Source organism: Equus przewalskii, chromosome 7 (genome assembly GCF_037783145.1).
Source record: "Equus przewalskii isolate Varuska chromosome 7, EquPr2, whole genome shotgun sequence".
NCBI lineage: Eukaryota > Metazoa > Chordata > Mammalia > Perissodactyla > Equidae > Equus > Equus przewalskii.
Window position 1 is genome coordinate 49,334,027 of NC_091837.1, and position 25,239 is coordinate 49,359,265.

A 25,239-nucleotide genomic window follows, 5' to 3' on the forward strand; every position below is an offset into this window, starting at 1 on the left:
TTCCCAAATCACCATATTTTTATATTATTGGAATTCTTTGCTCCAATAAGATGGTTAACACTTAGTTGTACCTTAAGACATTAGTCAAAAAGAATTTTTTAAGACTCAACTATAAAGATAACATTAAGTTTTAATTCATCTCTGAAGAATTTAGAACATAATTTTTAAAAATTCTATATACACATAGATACATATACAGATATATTCACATCTTCAAATGCAAACTAATACATTAAAACTCTATAAATTTTATCATTAATGTACGAATTATTTTAAATAAAGGTTAAAAATGACAGCTAACAATTAATTAACACTTATTATGGGCCAGGCACTAAACTAAGAGCTTTATGTCTTTATGCTTCCCAAACCCTATGAAACAGGCGGTATTATCATCAACTTCCTTTTACAGGTAAGAAAATTTAAGGCTTACAAGCATTAAGAATCTTATCTAAAGTTGCATAGCAAGTAAATGGTGAGAACTCTAAGCCATGCTCTTAACCACACTACGTGTACTTCCTCTCCAGAGTGAAATCATCCTCTCCTATGTAATACCTCCCAGGAAAACAGTTCTATATAACATACCACTATAATATAAAAATCCTAAATAAATTTCTTCACCCTACCTATATCTGTATAAGAATTAGACCATGAAACTACATAGATAAAACCCTCCCCAAGTCTATTTTCTCGTTCATATTTCATCATCTACTGCTCACATTTTACTACTTATTCCTTAACTATTCAATCTCAAACTAAATCATTTATAGCTCCCACTTGAAGGTATTACTAATAGCTTCTTTTCGGTTTTTTTTTTTTTTTTTTTGAGGAAGATCAGCCCTGAGCTAACATCTGCCACCAATCCTCCTCTTTTTGCTCAGGAAGACTAGCCCTGAGCTAGCATCCATGCCCATCCTCCTCTACTTTATATGTGGGATGCCTACCACAGCATGGCTTGACAAGCGGTGCCATGTCTGCACCCAGGATCCGAACTGGCAAACCCCAGGCCACCAAAGCGGAAGGTACGAACTTAACCACTGCGCCACTGGGCCAGCCCCTAATAGTTTCTTTACAAGAAACAAATCCCTGTATTCCATATTACTCAGCCATAAAAAAAAAAAGACAAAATCATCCCATTTACAACAACATGGATGGACCTTGAGGGTATTATGTTAAGCGAAATAAGCCAGACAGAGAAAGACAAACGCCGAATGTGTTCACTCATATGTGGAAGATAAACAAACTCATAGATAAAGAGAACAAATTAATGGTTACCAGAGGGGAATAGGGTTGGGGTTTGTGCCAAAGGAGTAAAGGGGCATATATATATATGGTGACAGTTAACTAGACTATTGGTGGTGAGCACCATGCAGTCTATACAGAAAAGGATAAACAATAACATACACCTGAAATTATACAATGTTATAAACCATTATGACCTCAATAAAATATCTGGAAAAAAAATCCCTGTATTCCAGCAAACTCAACTAGCTAACTTAGTATCTGTTAAATAGCCATTTAAAATGAACAGGATTGGGGCCAGCCCCGTGGTTGAGTTCGCCCACTCTGCTTCAGCGGCCCAGGGTTGTGCCAGTTTGGATCCTGGGCGCAGACATGGCAATGCTCGTCAGGCCATGCTGAGGCAGTGTCCCACATGCCACAACTAGAAGGACCCACAACTAAAAAAATATACAACTATGTACTGGGGGGGCTTTGGGGAGAAAAAGGAAAAATAAAATCTTTTAAGAAAAATAAATAAAATAAAATGAACAGAATTCTTTACTTACCTAAAACGTACACCTGTCCTCATCAAGACTTTCAAGACGTTTAGACACAATACCAAGGATAAAAGAACAAGAGCCAAGTAACTAAGAAAACCCCAGAGGCTTAGAAAAGTCACTGCAACCAGCACAAGCTTAGCTGAGCCTCCTAGCAAACAATGAAAAAATAAAACCATAATAGATTTTAGCTAGTAAAAAGAACAGTTCATTAACAGATACAAACTTCTTCATAACATGAAACTTTTAGAGAAATTCTCATTAAAGTCTTCAGTATTTAAAAGTATCAACAACTTTTCCTATTGTCGTTTATTTAGTAATACAGACCTTCCTAAATGTAGTTCCTTACATTAACCATTTCTTAAAGCTGTGAATCTAAATCCTAGGCTATTTTGCGCCCCCATGGGACATTTAGCAAAGTCTGGACACATTTTTGGTTGTCACAGTTGGTAAGGGGGGTGCTACTGCCACCTAGTGGGTACAGGGCAAAAATACTCCTAAATATCTCAACGCACAGGACAGGCCCCCACAACAAAGAATTACGCAGCTCAAAATATCAATAATGCTGAGTTAAGAAATCCTGAATTCTCAAGGGTATAATTTTAAATCATAGGCATTTCCACAAACTAGTCTGAGAATTAGATTATGTACTCAGCTTTCTGGTGACTGAAAATTAGCAAAGGGAGATGTTGTGGCTTAATAAATCCAGCAAAATAAAAGGGTAAGCAAATTCTTAGTTAGACAACCCCTCTTAAATAGTTTCAACTATACTAATATAATATTAATTCAAAAAAAAGTCACTGCTAAACATCTATTGCAGACTGAAAAGAACTACAAAAGCCCCAGATTTATGTGGCACAAGTGACAATCTGATGTGAAAGTAAAGACCCTACCTTGCTCAAGTAGAAAGCCATGGAGATGGGCTATATTAGAACATATAGCTTTGTGTCATACAGCGTGAAAGCTGAAAAGTTATGAACCATCTGGCACAGAAGAGATTATACTGCCCAGAAAAATTCTGAGGGAACAGACTGTAAATAAGCATGACTTAGAATATTTGTTAAAATGTAATTTCTAAAATTTACCCCTAGAGATTCTGGTTTAGCAGATACAGGGTGAGGCAGACAAATCTTACTTTAACAAGCACCCCCAGGTGACAATGATCCAGGTAGTCCTAGGACCACACATTTAGATAGGGTTCTAAGGGAAAGAATAACCAACCATCATCTTTTACCATAAAAGAAGATACAGTTCATATAAAATGTTGAAACTGGAGTAGGACTGCGTCCCACAAAGACAGCTAGGATATTAGCTATGAAACGAATCCTAACGGGTTTGTGTTACAAATATGTTAAAACTCATTGAATGATACACTTAAGATTTGTGCATTTCACTGGATGTAAATGTTACCTAAAAAAAAATTTAACATTAAAAAATGCTGAGCTCTAATGACATGCAAACTAAAGTGTTTATGGGTAAAGTATACTGATATCCACAAATTACTGTGAAATGTATTTTGAAAAATAAGATGCATTGATGGAAGAGTAGATGGATGAACAGATGGATGATAAACCAATTTAGTAAAATGTTAACTGCAGAATACAGATGGGAACTATACAGGTATCATTCCTTCAACTTTTCTGTATGTTTCAAATCTTACATAATAAAATATTGGGAGGAAATTTAAAAATTAATCTTAGAAAAATATATAAAGACTTCTCAAAACTCAACAGTAAAAAAACAAATAATCCAACTAGAAAATAGGCAAAAGACATGCAGAGACATTTCAATGAAGAGGATTTACAGATGGCAAATAAACACATGGAAAGATGTTCACTATCAGGAGGCATTAGGAAATGCAAATTAAGACCACAATGAAATAGTACTACACATTTTTAGAATAGCTAAGATAAAAAAAAATATTGACAATACCAAATGCTGGCAAGGATTTTGAAAAGGCAGATCTCTCATACACCGCTGGTGGCACTCTAAAATGGTACAGCCACTATGGTGGTCAGTTTGGCAGTTTCTAAAAAAACCAAACATACACTTATCATATGACCAAGCAATTGCACTCTTGGGTATTTATCTCAGAGAAATGAAAACTTATGTCCAAATAAAACCATGAACATGTATACAAATGTTCACAGAACTTTTATTTGTAAAATCCAAAAACCGGAAACAATCAAAATGTACCTCCACAGGTGCATAGTTAAAACAAACTGTGCTACAGCCCTACCATGAAATGCTACTTACCAATAAAAAAGAATGAACCACTGATACATACAACAACTTGGATAGACAATTATGCTGAGTAAAAAAAGCCAGTGTCAAAAGATCACCTACTGTATGATTCCATTTATATAACATGCTGAAAATGGCCAAACTACAGAAACGGAGAAAAGAGTAACAGTGTTGCCAGGGATTCGAGATGGCTGGAGGGAGGACACATAGGATCTCTCCATATAACCTCTGCAACTCCCTGTAAACCTGTTATGATTTCAAAATAAAAAGTTTTTAAAAATGAACTGTAATGAAATTGAGTTTAAAATATGTCGCATAGAATAGAGTTTGCCTCCCAAACCCAAAAGGTTTTGGTATAACTGACAATCATCTGTTTTATCTGACAGTAACAGACAATTCCTTCTTTGCTTCACTCCTGGAATGACAGGCGATGGGTAACAACACTGCAGAGAAGGATGCTGGTTTTCACTTTGTTATGGCAGGAGGAAATCTAGCTAATCTAACAGTCAACAAATAGGATGAAGTAGTGAACAAAACAAGACAGTTCCTGACTTCACAGAGCCTAGGGTCTAGGGAAAAATAATTAAACAGATATTTACAAATAATTATGTAATTACAAGCACTCAAACTGCTGCTACAAAGAGCCTAAGTACAGGCTACTTACTATAGATAAGTGGACGGTACCTTGTCTATGGAGTAATTTAGAACATATAGAATAAATTTATAGGTGATTTTTGTTTTATGCTCTATGCTTTTCTGTATCTTCCAGATTTTTCATATTAAATATTAGTTATTTTTATAACCAGAAAAATGTCATCACTGGGGAAAAAAATTACAACCTGGAAAACTCATTCAATATAGCAATATTGATCAAATGTATAAACAAAACATCTAGTCTAAATTACAATGTAATGGCTGTATAAACCCAAAACTATAGCAAACTGAAACCTGCAATATTAGAAATACTGCATAAATGCACTAATTTTAACAGAGAAGAAAAATGACTGTACACACAAATTTTCATTCATTCAAATCCACTACAGAGGTCAAACATGATATTTCTATGGAATAAAAAATTTGAAATAATTTCTTCATTTGTAATTACAATTATATTTGAAAGGAGAAAAAGTCAGTATACTCTCACAATGTTTTTTTATATTGAAGATTTACTAAATTTACTAAATTGGGGAGTCCTATAGCTCTTGAACCTGGGTGGGGCTTTTGATCATACCCAGAGGGACTAGAGACTGGAGACTGAGATTAATAATACGGGCAATCAATCAAATCTACATAATGGAGCCCCAACTCTGCCCACTGAGACTCAGGAGAACTCTCTCAGTTGGCAATATTCTGTATATACTGTCATATGTTGGGACCAGGAGAATAAAGCATCCTGACTCCACGGGAAGAGAAACTCCACGTTTCGAACTTCTTCTGGGCTTTTCTCCATGCACTTTTCCCCTTAGCTGATGTTAATCTGTATCTCTTCACTACAATAAATCACAACTGTGAGTATAACAGCTTTCAGTGTCTGTGAGTCTTTCAAGGAAATGACTGAACCTTAGGGTGGTTGAGAACCCCAGAACTCACAATTGGTGTCAGAAATGAGGTGAGTCTTGGGGACCACTCCTGGTAACTTTGCAGTTGCCTAAATTCTCACAATTGTTATCAGAGGTGAGGGCTCTGTGCCCGTAAACTCATCACAACAACTCAAAGACACTGCTTCTACAACTGTCCCTTTCCTCTCTCTCTTGCATCATCAATTGCCCCCTCCCTAAAGGATCATTCTTATCAGTATACAAACATGATTTACTACCTTCCCAACCCTATTTTGTTTTCCTATATCAAAAAATAACTGAAAAGAATTGTCTTTACTCACTGTTACCACTTTTTCTCTTGTCATTTTTTCTTGAATATACTGCAGTCAGGATTTTGCCCCCATTCCTCCACCAAAACTGTCCACCACAGTCAGAAAATCCAGTGGTTAGTTTTCAATTCTCATCTTACTTGACTGATCAGCAGAGTTTGACATGTTTAATAATTCCCTCATTTTTAAACACTTTCTTCACTTAGCTTCTAAGATACTACACTCTCTTGGCTTCTCTCCCAACTCACTGGCTACTCCTGTTCAATTTCTGAGTTCTCCTGAAAGAAACCTATCATCTTCCCAAGGTCAAAATGCTGGAGTGCTCAGGTACTGAACCTTCAGATCTCTTCTCTACCTTTATTCACTCCTCAAATGATCCCTTCCAATCCCATGGCTTTTAATACCCTGACCTCTCCCCTCAACTCCAGACTAACATAACCAACTGCCACTGATATATCCACTTGCATATTAGATTGTTCCACGGTCTTTAAAATTTTCTGTCAAAACATTAAATACTCTATTAATGTCAGTTACAAATACATAGGGACATGAGAAAAACTAACATTTACATTGTAATTTAAAAAGTTAGAAATACTGAGAATTGTATAAGTTCTACTTCTTTGTAAAAAGTAGAAGGTCACTCAAAGGTAACTTGTGCCAAATTAAACTCATTCTCCTAAATCTGCTATTCTCCCAGTCTCTTAATCTTAGTACATGGCAACATGATTCAATTACTTCAACAGTGAAGTCATGATTAACTCTGTCCTCCTGTACTCCAAATCCAATCCACTAACTAATCTTAGCAAATTATGGCAACTCTTCCTTCAAAATATACGGTAAATATCCCAAAACTGGCTACTACTCATTACTTCCATAGTATCACTCTATTCAAAGCTACCACCATCTCTTATCTAAATACTACAGCAAGAGCCCTTTAATAAGTCTCCTTGCTTCCACACTTACCCTAGTACAGTCTATTTTCCATACAGAAGCCAAAGGTATCTTTTTAAAACATATATTCAGATCATATTATTCCTTTGCTCAAAACTTTTCAGCAGTATCCCCACTCAGAATAAAATCTAAAATCCTTATGGACTACAATACAAGGTCTTTCATAGCTTGGTTTTCAACTATATCTTGGATCTTAACTCTTATGACTCTCCACTTTTACTCAGTCAACTCCAGCTAGACTGGTCTCCTTGCTATACTTCAAACATACCAAGTATGCTCCAGCCTCAGGGCTCTTGCTTGCTGTTGCTTCTGCTTGTGCAATGCTCTTTTTCCAGGTCTCTGCTCACCATCCTAAAACAGCACACACATCCTCATCTTTCTCTTTCCCTTTACGTTACTTTTCTTCATAGAACTTATCATTATCAGACATAGTTGTATCTTATTTGAGTCTTTAAAACAAATAGGAAGTTCTTCACCTGACAACATATATATATAGTTACAAACTTAGCCTTTCCCAAAGGGAATTCTATAAAACTTTATAGCCTTCACTTTGCATGGTAGTCTGGGCTATATAAACGGCCATGCAAGTGGACATCATGCAAAATGATCTTAACAATCAATGGAGAAAAGTACGATTGTTCCACGGTCTTTAAAATTTTCTGTCAAAACATTAAATACTCTATTAATGTCAGTTACAAATACATAGGGACATGAGAAAAACTAACATTTACATTGTAATTTAAAAAGTTAGAAATACTGAGAATTGTATAAGTTCTACTTCTTTGTAAAAATCTTATCAAGAGGGGCTGGCCCCGTGGCCGAGTGGTTAAGTTCGCGCACTCCGCTGCAGGCGGCCCAGTGTTTCGTTAGTTTGAATCCTGGGCGCGGACATGGCACTGCTCGTCAAACCACTCTGAAAGGGCGTCCCACATGCCACAACTAGAGGACCCACAACAAAGAATATACAACTATGTACCGGGGGGCTTTGAGGAGAAAAAGGAAAAAAATAAAATCTTTAAAAAAAAGAAAATCTTGGGGCTGGCCCCGTGGCCGAGTGGTTAAGTTCGCGCGCTCCGCTGCAGGCGGCCCAGTGTTTCGTTGGTTCGAATCCTGGGCGCGGACATGGCACTGCTCATCAAACCACGCTGAGGCGGCGTCCCACATGCCACAACTAGAAGGACCCACAACGAAGAATACACAACTATGTACCGGGGGGCTTTGGGGAGAAAAAGGAAAAAATAAAATCTTTAAAAAAAAAAAAAAAAAAAAAGAAAATCTTATCAAGAGTGGTTTGAACAGTGTGCTTCCCTTCTCCTCATGGTGTAACTGACAACTCGGAGGTAGGATCTTTTCTACAGCTTGGCAAACTGTCATATTGCTTTCTAAGTATGGATCAGCTTCCAATATTTTATCCCTTGTACCTTCAATGTTGTGAAATTCATTTAACATGAAGTATTTTGCTGGTCTCACTTTCTCTAGGAAATCTTCATTCTTTTCATCACAACCAGTTTTCTCATTTATGTCACTAAGCTCACCTTCTCTAAGTATCTGCAGTGCGTATCTGAAGTCTCTCAAATGGCAGTAGTGTCAACATTCCCACAGTCAGCAATTTCTTCTATAACTCTGCTTACAATGGATTTGGATTCCATTTCCAGCAGTCTTACTTTTCATTTCTTTGCTGTACTTTTATCTATTTTGGCCAAGTCCCTCTTTGAATTAACCATTTTTGTAAAATATCACGTAGTTTTATCGCTGGGAGCCAAGGAAGCAACACAACTACATGCTTTGTTCTACGTGCACAGTGACCAATCACTGACAGAATCTGAAAGTGACATAAATGGTAACTGATCATGACAGGCATCTGTTATTTATGCATCGATCTGAGTACCGAAGAGAGAGCAGCTAACTTTGTATTTGATGCAACTGCATACAGTTAATATACCATGGTAATTGAAAGTTGAACCACGTTTTTGGGGAACACTTGTTATTTTACTAAATTGTGATAACTGAAATTCACGCGTATCAGAACTGTGCAAAGTGAGGCCTGCTTGTATTTCCATAGGATGTGTTTCCTTATGCACGGAATGAGGATAACAACAGTACCTACTACCTAAAGATAATGTGAGGATTAAATTAAAGAAGACACGTAAAGTACTTCATCACAGTACCAGGCCCTAAAGGGCACTCACTGAATATTTTGATGAATAATACACCCCTCCTCTCAAAAAAAAAGGGAAGGGAAGGGAAGGGAAAGAGCTCTATGTAATATACTTGTCTTAACCAAGATCACATCGGGTTCCTTACTGTAGGACTTCTCAGAATTAGTAAGCATGCGGAGTTCCAAAGTATTTTACCAATCATTATCTAAGTGTATCTGGACCATAATTTAACAAATGTTGGAAAAAAGGCCTGACATAACTAAGAAATAACTACACTTTTTCATAAAAGTAACATTACCACTTCAGAATCCTACTACTAGAACAAAACATTTTTTTCCTATCTCCTAAAACTTACAAAATGTTTTCACATATGCTAAATAAAGGGTGAATAGTTTTAATCTGTAAGGAACTCCTTCAAATTAATAATAAACAAACCAAAGATAATGGGACACACAAACAGGCAATTCACAGAAAAAACACAAATGGCAAATTCCATCATCTGAATGTTTGCGTCTCCCCAAAATTCCTAAGTCGAAATCCTCAAGTCCAATGGGATGGTATTAGGAGGTGAGGTCTTTGGGAGGTAACTAGGCAGAGCCCTCATGAATGGTATTTGAGTCCTTATAAAAGAGCAGCCCTGTCGAGCTCCCTAGCCCCTTCTACCAGTGAGGAAACAAGACGTCAGAGACAGGGAAGAGGGTTCTCACCCAACCATGCAGGCACCCTGATCTCATACGTCGAGCCTCCAAAACTGTGAGAAATATATTTCTGTTGTTTACAAGACAGTCTGTGGTATTATGTTACAGCAGCCCAAAGGGATAAGACAGCAAAAAAACAGAGAAGGATACAGAAGCTCACAAGTGAAGAAATATAAATTTAGACAAGATTACATTTTTCCTATCTTTTCTTTAAAATCCTTCCTTCTTAAATCTTACCTTTACCAAAGACTAAGAAGAATGAGAGCCACTGGGTACGTAGTCAAATGAGCACTCTCATATTCTGTTAGGGATGTGATGTTATGCAACCTTCGTGGAAAACAACTTAGCAATAATGTCTCTCAAATATTTTAAGTATTCATATATTTTACCTAGCAATTCTATTTCTAGAATTCTACAAAATTCTCGCACAAGTACTCAAAGATGTATGTACAAAGATGTTTGTTCCAGAAGTATCTGTAATAGTAGAACACTAGAAACATCTATCAGAAGGGGATATACTTTTGTTAAATAAATTATGCTATATCCATATAATGAATGCTATCATTTAAAAGATGAGGTAGATCTATATAAGCATTATAAAGAATGAGATAAATCTATAAATACTGATAACAAAAAGGCACAAGGAAATACAGTACTACAAAATATATGCACAATTAAATGCTAGGCTTATCTCAAGCACATCTGCTTGGTATAGCTTTTATCAGATAATAATCCACTATATAATAACAAGGGTAAATATAACACTCTCGGCTATGATAATACATACTCTTTGCCCTTCATATTTACATAATAAAGGTGCTGAAAGAAAAATTTCCCACTACTCTAATGCCAAACCATTATCATTTGCAATTTATTAGCTAAATGAATCAAGACATTCTTCATACTACTCAAACAAAACTAAAACCAGCAATAAATTAGATGCTGTGCCTGAAATAAGACAACAGTTGATAAACCAATCTCAAGAGTTATTAAAAAAAAGATGTTTATTCTGACTAATTTTACATAAATTATGCAAAAAATTATCGAATTCGGATTTTTACATGCATCATCTCACTTAATCTTATTTAAAGAAATTAAGTAATTCAGTCAAAGCTCCCAGATACACTAAGCAACAGGGTCAAGACTTGAATCCAGGTATGAAGAATTACATACATGGAACTTGTGGAATACATGCTTTAACAAAAATATAACTTTGTGAAACTCCTTATATTTGAATATGTACTTACTAAAATCATGTTAAATGTGGAAAGCTATAATCACTAATGACTGGGAATGAAAAAAACCGGCTGATTCTATCAAATGTTGGCCATCTTCAGAAAGGCTTGTTATTCTAATTTGACTTTTAATACTCTAACGAATATACTTGCTGCTTTATTAAAGAAATAACTTTAAGGGACTAACTCTGGCTTTCCAGGTTATCATATGACATTTGGTTTCAATCTCTATTCACTGAAGAAATAAATTTGTATGCCTACCCTCAGGCATTGTTCTAGGCACTGTAACAAAACTGTGAACAAGAGACAAACTTCTTCCCCTTTAGGAGCTTTCTGAATTCCACTGGTGTTTATGCTCCACATATGAGTAGCTAGATCCAATTATGTAAGAAGATGGGGGTCCACTTTGAACACAGGTCTTACTCTTAAAGTTCAAAATGAAAATCACTGAACTTTATCTGGATAATAGTGAAAATAACAGGGGAAAGTTTATGTTGGATTGACTGTTATGCAACATTTTGGCAGCAGTTTAAGAAACAAGTTAACATTAAAAACTTGCTAAATCTTTCATCAAGAAGCAGTAGACCCTTTAAGAAAACACAGAGAAAAATATTCTGCTCTAGTAATAAAACTAGTTGCGAATAAAAAAATATTTCAGTCTTCTCAGTTCACAGATACATATAAAACACTAGAAATCAACTAAAAGTAGGCACCAATTACAATGCCATTGTCATATAAGCTGATTTTTTTTAAGTTCAAAAGAATAGTAACTGCTGAAATTTTTTTAAATAACCATGAACATAGTATACTACATAAATGGCAAATTTAATGGCCAACTTTTTGTGCAGCTTTTTGAAATGACAAGTTTTGTGTGGTAGGTCTACAAGTTTTTGTTATATTAGCCTTTGCATTAATTTGTTTTTTTAAAATTTTTTCAGCAAAAACTTAAAAGCTAAAAACAGTTTTGTTTTTTTTTTAAGATTGACACCTGAGCTAATAACTGTTGCTAATCTTTTCTTTTTTTTCCTTCTCCCCAAAGCCCCCAGTACATAGTTGCACATTTTAGTTGCGGGTCCTGGTTGTGGCATGTGGGATGCCACCTCAGCATGGCCTAATGAGCATTGCCATGTCCATGCCCAGGATCCGAACCAGTGAAACCCTGGGCCACCGAAGTGGAGTGCGCAAACTTAACCACTGGGCCGCGGGCCGGCCCCTAAAACAGTTTTTAAAGAATCAACAAAATCCAAAGAAGTTCTACAATTTCACTCCTTTGAATAATATTTTTACTTTAGTACTAGTACACAATGTGCCTTACTATATTGGAGCTAACAGTATAAATTAGCAGAATATTTCTCCTTTTTAAACAATCAAAATGACACACTATAAATGTATAAGACAGCCGTCCTTTGGATTAATTTCAATCAGACCCCTAAATTACAATGAAAAAATTTTCAGACAAGTCACTTTTCTTCCCCTGAATTCCAATTTCAAAGTTGAGAGAGAAAGAAAGGGAAGGGACAGAGGTAAAAAATAAAACTACTTCAAATCTACCAGAATAAATGTATGTAGACTTTGACTTTAAATGCCTTGTTTAAAAAGTACTACTGCAGGGCTGGCCCCGTGGCCAAGTGGTTAAGTTCCCTCACTCCGCTTCGGCAGCCCAGGGTTTTGCCGGTTCAGATCCTGGGCGCAGACATGGCACTGCTCATCAAGCCATCTGAGGTGGCATCCCACACAGCAGAACTAGAAGGACCTACAACTAGAATATACAATTAAGTACTGGGGGGCTTTGGGGGAAGAAGAAGAGGGGGAAAAAAGGAAGACTGGAAACAGCTGTTAGCTCAGGTGCCAATGTAAAGAATAAAAAATAAAAATGAATAAATAAAAACTACTGCATAATCAAAGTTCCCATATATGTCACTTAAATAATTAATAATTACTAATAATATAATTAAATAATTGCCATTTAATTGTTCCTTTTTAAAACAAAATTCTCTGGATGTCTTTTTCCCTTTTTTTGGTCACCTACCTGGGTTTAATCTAAGAAATCCCATAAATATTTCTTTTCCTTAACTAATAAACCTCATTACTAAAAAATGAAAGTAGCTTTAATATTTTTTTGAGTATCTCTTGATACAGAGATACGTATGTAGAAATATGGGAATAGCCAAAAAATTTCAATATTTTGATTTTAACCCAAAGAATAGCTAATGATATGTCAATAAACCTAAATTTTTAAAAGTCAACTATGTTTGCTTTTATAGACTTTTAGTATTTTCCAAGCTTTTCTTTAAGAAGGACTATTTAGGGGCCAGCCCAGTGGCGCAGCGGTTAAGTTCGCACGTTCTGCTTCTCAGCAGCCCAGGGATTGCCGGTTCGGATCCCGGGTGCGGACATGGTACCGCTTGGCAAAAGCCATGCTGTGGTAGGCGTTCCACATATAAAGCAGAGGAAGATGGCCATGGATGTTAGCTCAGGGCTGGTCTTCCTCAGCAAAAAAAGAGGAGGATTGGCAGTAGTTAGCTCAGGGCTAATCTTCCTCAGGAAAGAAAAAAAAAAAAGGACTATTTAAAATGCTATCTCCTCTAATTCCTTCCACCTATTTATCAAAACAGAAAGATTTTAATGTAAAATAAGTTAGCTTATTGTTGCAAAACTATCTAAGAAAATGATTTATAATGAAATGACTATTAAAACCTCAAATAAAACTTTTATCATATAAAACAAATTTTTTCTACCAAGTACTTTATAATTAAAATGTTTTTATAAGAAATTCGGGGGGCTGGCCTTGTGGCCAAGTGGTTAAGTTAGTGAGCTCCGCTTCGGCAGCCAAGGGTTTTGTCAGTTCAAATCCTGGGCACGGATGTGGCACTGCTCATCAGGCCATGAGGAGGTGGCATCCCACATGCCACAACTAGAAGGACCCACAACTAAAAATACACAACTATGTACCAGAGGGCTTTGGGGAGAAAAAGAAAAAGAATAAAGTCTTGAAGAAATTCATATGATTAAGAATGTGGATACTGCCAGATCCTCACATAACTTTCTCACTTTTTTTGGTAATTGTAATTTTCTTTGATGGTCTTTGATTTTGAAATATCAAAACCTGACTGAAAAGTTTTTTATTTGTCCTGAAGATATTTTTAAAACACTGAAAATTTCCTCACTGATTTCCATCCTATTCTCTCTTTAGAAAAGTAACTTTTATTTCTTTAAAATTTGAAATTTAAAGAAATAACCTACAAAGTCATTTTCTGCATAGTCTACTTTCTGTTAAGAAATTCATAAATTATGAGAACAAAGCAAAAAGTAATATAACTACTATAGTAAAAGGAAAAACTATACATTAATAGAAAATATGTATTAAAAATTTTTTTAAAGAATAGTTGGTCCCCAAGTTTAGAACAAAAAATTCCTACAAACAACTCCTTTCTCCAAAAACAGTAACTATTTTTCTACATGCACATTGCTGCGTGATTTTTTTCTTCTTCAAATCTTATGATGTCATATCAAACCATCCTGCAGCAACATCCATTTTTGTGCACACCCTACCTTTTCTTAACTATAGTTTCTAAGAAGTGTGCCATCACTACTGTATTTGCTGTCAGGATCATTATCAATTTCCTTGCTCTCTTCTGGTAACCAAATTGTATGGAGAAATATCTGAACTCCCTTCTGATCTAGCACTGACTGGATCTTGCTGTTGTTTTGAACCTTTGATTGATCTAATTTAAAAAAAAGAAATACTCATGGGCACTAAACTTAAACTCTGGGGTGAAAAAATGGAGCAAGCACCAGTTTTGTAAGCTACATTCATTCACAATTTATTCTATTATCTTCCTTTGTTTTCAGTGAATCTCATCAAAATTATATAAAATATCTGTATTAATATTTAAAAATTAGAATATATTATTTCATCATAAGTAATTACCAAAAGATTAACATTAACTTCCCTTATCTGGCTGCGCTTTAGTGCTTTGTTTTTCATAAGCAAAATCTAGAAAATTTTATTGCAAATACATTTAATTCTATCTTATACACTTAACCTCACATTTAGTAACTGAAATAGCTTTAGGCTGGCAATATGCCAAATGTTTTAACAGGCAATTAGCAGAACAGAGCACCACTTACCGGTTTTTAGTTATTATTCACAAGAATACTTAAAGAGAACCATGATAACAATTTTATTCTCTGAGACTGGTAATAAACTTTAATAGACCTCACACCACTCTAAGAACACAAGAATACAGCAGCATCTCCACTGAACATTCTAATAGCAAACCACGTTAAAATTACCTTTTAACGTTGAAACACAGCATCACAAAATATCCACGTAAATTAAGGGAAATTTATTAATTAATATGTCCTTACATAAGTAAAATGAATCAGCGAGTAGATGTTTTTGAAGGGGCTGTACTTACAAAGGTAAAACTCTATTTTCTCAGTTTTCTTGTTCTAAACCAAATGTTTTTCTTATTCATTGAGTAGCTTTAAAAAAATCTAAAAGTACAGAATCTCAAATAAACTGCAAAAGACATAAAAATAAATCAGCTTAAAAAGCTAAATTAAGCAATTTAATTTCTAAATGCAAAAAAATTCTTTAAGCTGGTTTCAACCTCAATGTTCCTTCTTTTATGGATATATTGCTATTTCAAATTTCTATTTTGTGAATCAGTTAATAACGTGATAAAACTGTCTCATTTTCAAAGGCTACTGTAGCCTTCTAGTCGAGAACACCACAAAGCTTATTTACCTTGGTTTGGCTGCATATTCATATTTGGTCTGGGGCCGTAGTTTCCCATTGGCTGCCCTTGACTCATCGTCATCTGATTCTGTACTGGCATGCTCTGTGATGATGGCACGGAATGGTTGTAACCTCCCATGGATCCATGGCTGCTTGAAGGCATGTTCATGGAACTGTTTGTTATATTGAGTTGATTGGGTCCAGGTCCCTGCATAGGCATATGGTTAGGCCCTTTGAAGAAAAGTGACCAGAACCAAAATATGGAAGTTAAAGAGATGGTCTATACAAAAGTACCTTGAAAAGCTTTTTATTTTTTTGCATTACCATAATAATACCACCAAACAAGAACAAGTATTTAGTCAATAGCAAACAAAGTAAATGCTTTACATAAATGCTAGCAAATACTGAGTTGGATGGTATTATTCTCACCTTATGGATTAAGGAACTGATGCTTTTTGAAAAGCTATGAACATTCCAAAAAGGAAGAATAATGAGGAAGGACTAGTTTTATAAAACAGTAAAATATATAAAGCTGGAGTAATTAAAAGTGTGTAGTTCTAACACATAAATGAATCGATTAACAGATCAATGGACCCAGAGCAGAGTCTAAAAACAGACCCAAATGCATAATTTAGTAAATAATAATAGTGGTGATATTAAGTATTAGTGGGCAAAAGAAAATTCAATAAATGGTATTTTGACAACTGAGTAGCCATCTGGAAAAAAAACAAGTTGGATCCCTATCTCATTCCTTCCATCAAAACTAAAAATCATGGAATGAGAGGGCCTTCTAAAGTATGCCAGAAAACCCAGAGCCATAAAAGATTGATAAACTAGACTACATAAAAATAAAAAATTTGAAGAAAATTTGATCAAAAAAGAAAACAACAAAATGAAATTAAATAATAAAAAGATAAACTGGGAAAAAATTATCTACAATATATATCACAGACTGAACTAATTTACTTAAATAAAGTAAGTAAATGACCACCAGCAGTAAAAGAAAGGGCAAAGAACACAAATGACCACTTTACACAAAAACTACAAAGGGGGTCATAAACATGAGCAGATTGCTCGTCTCACATGATAAAAAGGCAAATTAAACTCATGAGACCCATTTTTAATCTTTCAGATTTGCAAAATCAGAAGTTTTAATCTAAGTCTATTATGAAGAAAGAGTACCTTCATACATTGGTGAGTGAGTATAAACAGATAAATAATTACTATTTTTATGGAGAGTAATTAGGCAATAATTATCTTATTTTAAAATGCAGATACCTTTAATCCAGCAACTGCATTTCTAGGAAATTATCTTATAAATATACAAATTTTTGTGTGCATGTGTGTATGGATGCAAAATTGTGTGTGTGTATTTATTTATTTATATTTTACAGGCATATTCACAGCAGCATAATTTTTATACCAAAAGACTAGAAACAATCTATATTTCTATCATAAGGGAACTGTTTTTAAAAAAGGAAGAAGAAAGAAAAAAGAATGTATATATGCATATGTTTTATATACAGAGAATCTCTCTTGGGGGATAACTAGACATGAATGACTCTCTGGAACAGTGTCTGAAGAGCTAGGGGAGGTATACCTTCTGGTATCTTTTGATTTTGGTACCTTAGGCATGTATTATCCAGTTTCGTTTTAAATCAGTCAAATCTTTTTAAAAAGGAACCTGAGGGGCTGGCCCCGTGGCCGAGTGGTTAAGTTCACGCACTCCGCTGCAGGCGGCCCAGTGTTTCGTTGGTTCAAATCCTGGGCGCGGACATGGCACTGCTCATCAAACCACGCTGAGGCAGCGTCCCACATGCCACAACTAGAAGAACCCACAACGAAGAATACACAACTATGTACCGGGGGGCTTTGGGGAGAAAAAGGAAAAAATAAAATCTTTAAAAAAAAAAAAAAAGGAACCTGAGACTGAGAAGTGGTTCTGCAAGTTAGATTATAAAATAAAATATTAAAAACAAAACTAAAATAGGAAATTAAAAGCCTAGATACAAATTTGTATGCATAAAAAAGGTTGGCTAAACGCTATAAGGAACTTCTGAAATAAAAAAATATATATATACGTTACTGGTCTTCAAATTTCTCCTACACCTAACTGTAACTCTCTATAATTAGTTTTGGAAGCTCCACAGTGTTCTGGACAACCTAGGTTATAAGTGTTGAAAATCTCTGGCTTATAAAGAATATATCATCTACTCCAGATGGCCTTACACAAAAACCAAAATGTCATGTTAACAATAATTATATTACCCTTCAACCTCTTTGGCCTTGGGCTTGAATGTTATATGGAGAAGTTAAGTCAAAATTCTAATTAAAAGTACCACTATACGAAGTCAGAAAACTCCTAACTTGCTAACCTGCATTAGTACTACTGTTCCAGTTGTAAAAACAAAGAGTCCTGATGAACTAAATGTGGATTCAGCAAGAAGCTACCTCCTGAGTACAACCTGACAAGTATTTATGTCTTTATTCCTACCTCCATCCAGGGTATGGGCCATCAATGTGGAAAGCCTGAGCAGAAAACAGGAGACAGCCACCGAAGCACTATTGCCCTTCTACATGATCAACCACACATCAATCTTCCATAAACCAGGCTACCTGGCCTCTTTTGATCTGAGCTCTCTTTTACTTCATTTTCTACACACATCATCTCTGGACACCAATGCAACCAACAAACACAATCAGCTAAGATGACACTATCCGAAGGATGTTAATTACTAATTTTCAAAATAAACTGCTCTGTTATTTTATTTTCCTTATTGTTACTTATTATAATACTTTTTTTCTGTTAATGAAAATAACCTTTGTCTTTAGAAAGTAAAAATATTCTCAAATTAAATGTAGAAAACACTCCAAAAATTATGGGTATGGGTTGTGGCTCTTTCTACCAAAGCAAAATAGTTTAAAGATACTTCTCAGGTTAAAAATTCAAACCAGCAAATAACTAAATAAGAATCCAGCGGCCTGAAAGATATTCTATCTAAGTGGCTCTAAACTTAAAATAGATAATTAGCAAAGGGAATGGCTCATTATATAAGAAAGCCGACATTATTTTTCAGCTTTTAGTTTTGCTTTAATATCAATTTCCATATTTATATTATGCTATAAACACATGTACTCATAAAAATCTATACTCAGTTTCAATAGTATCCATGAGGAAACACTAAATACATTAGCACTTTAGAGATTGTTGTTTCTTTTCCCTATGTGTTTTTTCCAGAAATACTCTTTCTGAGCTCAATAAATTTTTAAGTAAACACAGAACTCAGAGAAATGTTATAAAACCTTTTTGTAAACAGATTTTAATTTGTAAGCCATGGTGCAATGCCTTTTTTTCCAAAAAGCTTCTAAAGCCAGCTGTATTGCATAGTTTCAGACAGACTAAATTTAGCCAGTTCTGTTCATCAGAGGAATGCTGTGTGTCAGCTACATCAAAGCCCAAGGGCAGCCTGATAAACACTGAATACAGGTCACGTAGCTCTGTAGCTAACAAACTCTAAGAGAGCTTGTACTCGGGGGCATTCAAAGCAGTTTTGTCATCAACAATCTAGTATCCCTTGAGCCCCCATGTCGTTTCAGTTGCTAAGCAACTCTGGTGTTAATGTCTTAGAGGAGAAAAACTTACCAGGCATCTGGCCGTTCATCTGGTTCTGCATGTGTGGTGCAGGAGGACCCCCACCTACCATTCCATCTGAAGCCATGTTGTGAGAGCGTGGAGGTGGGGGAGGGCCGCTCTGATTCATCCCTCCAGGACCCATAGGCATATTCTGTGTGGGTGGCTGAAAGAAGACAGTTTAGTAAAACAAGAGAAACAGTTAGACTAATATATTAAAGATGCATATGGTATAACAGTTGCTTATATTATTAAATTGAATAGGAAGAAAACCACAAATGCATTTCAATTTATTCTAATGCATTTTAATCATGGACTTATTAACATCATATTTAAAATGCCCACAAAACTACACAAGATCGTTAGGACGAACATATCATCTGACCACCCTAGACCAAAAGACCACCACAATTAAAGTATATTTTACTTTATAAAAATCTCAGTAGTGATGGTAAAAATTTCAACATTCTATACAAAAAGAATTCTCATTTACTTATATATAAGGATTTCTAATATGTCTGTTGTCATTTAAATTTTGTTTAAAAAAGTAAGTCTCCTTTCATTATTAATATATTTGGATATATTTATTATTAATGATTGATTTTATCTGAAAAGGTACAGTAACAAAAAACTATAAAAGGACCAGAAACCCCAAAATGTGATATATTTTATACCGTCTGAGGGTGAAAAAAAAAGTGGTTTTGGCGGGGGAATGTTTTAAACCACGAAAGACTCAGTTCAGCCCATTTTTGTGCCGACTACTCCTATAGATCGGAAACATTACTGATGGCCTCCAAGGGTACAGAGACAGCTGCCTCAAAAGGATGCCTTTGGCAAATTTCCTAATGAAAGTGTGAAGAAAATCACTGACTAACCTTGACAGTTCACACAAGGGCAAAAGAAAAAACACAGATACAAGGTGGTCTGCAATACCTGGCTCAGTTCTTGGGGATATCTTAGTAGAGAAAGCAAATGGCTAGTTTCTTTCCAAACCACCATTTTTAAGCCCACAGGAAGATAAGGAAGTAATATTCTTTACCAATCTACTTCTGCCTTCTTTCTCTGCTTCTCTATGTTCTAAACAAAATGTCCATTCCTATCAGTCATTCTCTTCCTCCTACATTTTTAGATGGCCAGTTAGTTGTGCGTTTGTACCACTCCAGATTTTGTGAACACAATCCTCTCTGGCACACTTAACAGATTTACACATTCTTAAGCCATCATACGAAAACACTCAAATCTCCAATCATCTGATAATCACTAACATTTACAGAAATAACCAAGTGCTATTCTAATAGCACCTATTTAAAATTCAGAATATTAATTTCTTCACTACTAAATCCACACAATAATTGCTCTTTATTAAATATTTATCTTCAGTTCTCATCTTAAATTCTTTACCAAATTTGTATTCTTTAAACATCTAATGACCTTGTTCAGTTTTCAAAAAAATTACCAAACATCACCTCAGTATCACATATCTTACTATATTCTTTATCATCTTTCAAATATGGTTGACCGTGATCCTCTCCTGTTTGAAAATAAAAATTCTTCTTCCTATATTCTTGTCTAAATTTTCCGTTGAAAATTCACATTCTCACTCTCAACAGGTATTAGTTTTTCTTTTTCTTGTGATTCAATTAATAAAACAGCATTATTTGTGATTCCCATCATAACAGAGTAGCTTGTGATCAAACTAACCCTCCTGCTAATGACAGTTATCAAATCTAGACAAACGTAAAAAACTGGAGGCACTAAAGAGCACCATACACAGAGAGAAACAGGAGGGGCTACCCCTCTTGAAAGAAGGGAAGCAAAGAAGATCAGCTCCACAATTACCTTAGCTTTTTCCTTAACATTGCTGTGTAACAGAGAAGTAAAGCCCAAGGAAAAAACAGCAGTCCTACTGAACTGAGAAGATAGCTGGCTACTAGAGAGCTGGAAACTAAAAAACAAAGTCCCAGAGAGGAAGAACCAAAAAGAAGGGGAAAATTCAAGAAAGCAGCAGTTAGGAGGCTAAAGAGCTGAGCAGAGATTCCAGATTCTGCCCAGTACCAGGAACACAAAGATTGGAGTGCAGGCCCCATTAATTTAGAGGAGCCTTCATAAACAACTCAAGGCTCTCTGCTGAGACTTCAGAGAAGCTTCTCTTTAAGCTAAGCTCAAAAGTGAAATAAATCAGCCCTAACAAGTCTTGTAATCAACCCTCAATAGGCTCAAGGTGATGTCCTAGTCCTTCACCTACCAAAGGAAAACTTAACTACCTTTGGAGGAAAATAACACCAAGTAGAGCCTCTACACTTGTTCATCCATAATAATGTCTAGCATTCAATTAAAACTTACAAGGCAGTCTAAAAAACAAGAATAAATGGCCAGCACTCACAAAGGAATGAAGTATTGATATATACTACAACATGGATGAACCTTGAAAACACTACACTAAGTGAAAGAAGTCAGACTCAAACAGCCACACATTGTATGATTCTATTTACATGAAATGTCCAGAATAGGTAAATCCAGAGAGAAAGAAAGTAGATTACTCATTGCTAGGGGATGGACAGACTGGGGAATTCAGACTGACTGTCAACAGGTATGAGGTTTCTTTTTAGGATGATGGAAATGTTCTGGAACTAGATAGTGGTGATGGTTGACCAGCACTGTGAATATACTAAAGACCACTAAATTGTACACTTTTAAAAGGTTAAAATAGTGAGTTTTATGTTATGTAAATTTTATCTCAATTAAAAAAAAAAGAACAGATGGACAACCAAGAGAAATAACAGAAAACAGAAAAAGACACATAAGTCATTCATATTTTGGAGTTATCTGAAAGCTTTTTAAAAAAACTGTTTGATATATTCAAGGAAAAAAAAAACAGGACAGATGGAGAATTTTAGCTAAGTCCAGAATTCTTAAAAAAGTGTCAAATGGAAATTCCAGAACCAGAAAATACAATCACTGAAATTAAGAACACAATACTTTAGAAACAGCAAAACAGAGGACTGGTGAACTGGAAGAAATGTATAGAAAATACAACATACCAAGAAATATAAAGGAGAGAAAAAAAAAAAGTGTAGACATGTACAGCCTGGTAGAAAAGGTCTAAGACACATCTAAGTGGAGTTACAAAAGCAGAGAAAAGAAAATAAAACACAAGCAATATTTGAAGAATAGTGGTCAAGAGTTTTCCAAAGCTAACAAAAGACATGAGTCTCTAGCAAATGTATAAAGCTTTATGAACCTCAGCAGGATGTGAAGAAAACCACATCAGAGACCAAGTCCTAAAAACCAAAGTCAAAGAGAAAATCTTAAAAGTAGTCGGGGAAAATAAGACACATTGCCTTCAGGGGAACAGCAACAAGACTAATAACAATTTTTCATCGGAAACAATGGAGATAAAACACAAATGACATCTTTAAAGTGCTAAGACAAAATAAGAAAATAAGCCAACCAACCTAGAATTCTACACTAAGAGAAAATATTCCTCAAACATGAATATGAAATAAAAATAGTTTGAGATGAACAACAGCTGACAGAACTTCGTACAAGTAAAGGAAATCATTAAGCTAAAAGAAAATGACCCCAGATGGAAGGAGAGAACTGGGGTAATTAACAGAGGAATGGAATGGTAAATATGTAGATAAATTTAAGTTTATAGCAACATTTAAAATCACAGTAACAATGACTTGTATGATTTAAACATATGTAGAAGTATAAAATACATGACAAGACTAACACAAAAGGAAGTAGGATAAATGAAGTTAAATTGTTATTAAGGTTCTTGCATTTTTTAGCAGGTGTTAAAAGTGCAAATTTCAACTAGACTCTAATAACCCAATCATGTGCACTGTAAGCTCTCAGGCAAATACTTAAAAATGCATACACACCCCATATAGAGAATGTATAGCTAAAAAACTAGTAGAGAGGAAAAGATAATGCTTAATTGGCAAGAAACGGACAAATAGAAAACAAATATCAGGTTGACAGACTCAAATCCTACCACACCACGTGCTACATTAAATGTACATGGACCCACCATTCCAATTAAATAACATGTGTTATTACATTGATTTAAAACACATCCAACTATATTGTTTACAAGAGGTCCAATTTAAATATAAGGACACAGAGAGGTGAAAAAGATAGACTACATAGACACTAATCAAAAGTACGGTAATGTCACTATATTTATGTCAGACAGTTGACTTAAATCAAGAAGTACTACTAGAGATACTAGAGGGATACTTTATTACGGTAAAAAGATCAGTTCTACAGGAATATGTATCAATCATATATAGGTCAATAAAAAAATTTACATCTAGAATATATAAAGAATTCCAACAAATCAATTAAAAAAGACAACTCAATTTAAAAATGGGCAGAAAAGGGCTGGCCCAGTGGCACAGTGGTTAAGTGCACACGTTCTGCTTCGGTGGCCCAGGGTTCACTGGTTCAGATCTGGGTGCGGACATGGCACCACTTGGCACGCCATGCGGTGGTAGGCCACACATAAAGTAGAGGAGGATGGGCATGGATGTTAGCTCAGGGCCAGTCTTCCTCAGCAAAAAGAAGAGGCTTGGTAGCAGTTAGCTCAGGGCTAATCTTCCTCAAAAAAAAGGGCAGAAAAGGGTCATCAGAAAACTTCTCTGGTATGTTAGCATTGTTCTGTATCATGTTTCTAGTGGTGATTACACAGATTTGTCAAAATTCATCCATCTATACAATCAAAATGAATATATTTTATTGTATGTGAATTATACTTCAAATGCCACTTCCTCAACAAAGCATTCCCTGACCACCAGAATAATCAGGCCCCCCATCTGCTAGCACAGTCCTTGAAGCCCTTCCTTCATAGCATTTACTATAGCTGTGATTTAAAATATATTTGTGTCATTAATTAATGTCTGTCTCCCCCACTATATGTTAAGTTCTGTAAGGACTGGGTCCATGATTATATTAGCTTATCACTGTATCAGCATACAATCATCTCATATCAAATAGAGGTACTTAATAAATATTTGTTAAATGAAAAAATGATTTTGAAATATAAGCAGCATTTCAAAATTAAATTAGGGACCAGTATCTTTGTGGTGACTTTCATGTTTTCTCATTGTCAAAATAGCCTATTCTACCTTCATATCTCCATGTGGAAGTCTATCAGACATAAAACTTAAAATCTGCAACACTGAATCCCTGATATTTCTGCCTGCCCCCTCCAAACCTTTTACCCAACAGGCTCAGTTGACGGCAATTCGTTAACTTTCAGTTGCTCTGCCAAAAACCATGGAGTCATCCCTGGCATCTCTCTTTTTTTTTCACACTCTGCCCCCTACATTCAATTTTCAGTGTATCTTTTAGGCTCTACCTTCAAAATATACCTACAATTTGACAACTTCCACCACCATGTCCTTTGCTCCCACCCTGAAACAAGCCACCATCACCTCTCTCATACTTTTTTCTTTTAAACAAACCAAGAATGTAAAATTTTATTCATTTACAGATCTTGAGTATTACATAACACACATGCATATTCAGATAATATATAAAACAAAGAACAAACCATAGGAATGAATATCGGTCTGAAACATCTCCTATATTGGTTAATCCAATAGCCTCCAACCTGGACTCCCTGCTTCGATCCAGGCTCCTCAATATTTTCCACACAGCAGCCAGAATGAGCTTGTTAAAATATATCAATTCACTCCAGCTCAAAATCCTCTAAGAGTCTCCAAGTGCAGAGTAAAAACCAAAGTCCTTACAATACCCTACAAGATAAAATACGATCTGTGCAAACCACTTCCTTACCTTATTCTGTTACAGCCACAACCTTCATGCTGTTCCTTGAAGAAGCCAGGCATAGTTTCATTTCAGGACCTTTCCATTGTTCGTTTCCTCTGGCTAAAACTCTTCCTCAAGTCTTTGTTCAAATGTCACC

At 35.4% G+C, this 25,239-nt stretch overlaps 1 protein-coding gene and 1 long non-coding RNA gene across 9 annotated transcripts in view; one reads left to right on the top strand and one right to left on the bottom strand.

The window, feature by feature from the left end:
- The window catches only part of LOC103561246 (uncharacterized), a 69,629-nt gene extending 51,188 nt beyond the window's left edge, over positions 1 to 18,441 (top strand). The window contains exons 4-5 of the long non-coding RNA XR_547395.2: positions 16,806 to 16,867; positions 18,178 to 18,441. This is a non-coding gene — a long non-coding RNA (uncharacterized lncRNA). The remainder of the gene's footprint in view (positions 1 to 16,805; positions 16,868 to 18,177) is intronic.
- The window catches only part of SS18 (SS18 subunit of BAF chromatin remodeling complex), an 80,636-nt gene that overhangs the window by 28,300 nt on the left and 27,097 nt on the right, over positions 1 to 25,239 (bottom strand). For 7 of the 8 annotated variants that reach the window (XM_008535756.2, XM_008535754.2, XM_008535757.2 and 4 more), the window contains exons 4-5: positions 19,317 to 19,470; positions 15,683 to 15,904 (exon numbers count right to left, since the gene is read on the bottom strand). In XM_008535756.2, coding sequence (XP_008533978.1) covers positions 15,683 to 15,904; positions 19,317 to 19,470 — 376 coding nt within the window. The remainder of the gene's footprint in view (positions 1 to 15,682; positions 15,905 to 19,316; positions 19,471 to 25,239) is intronic. The other variant, XM_070627511.1, reaches the window with a different exon arrangement.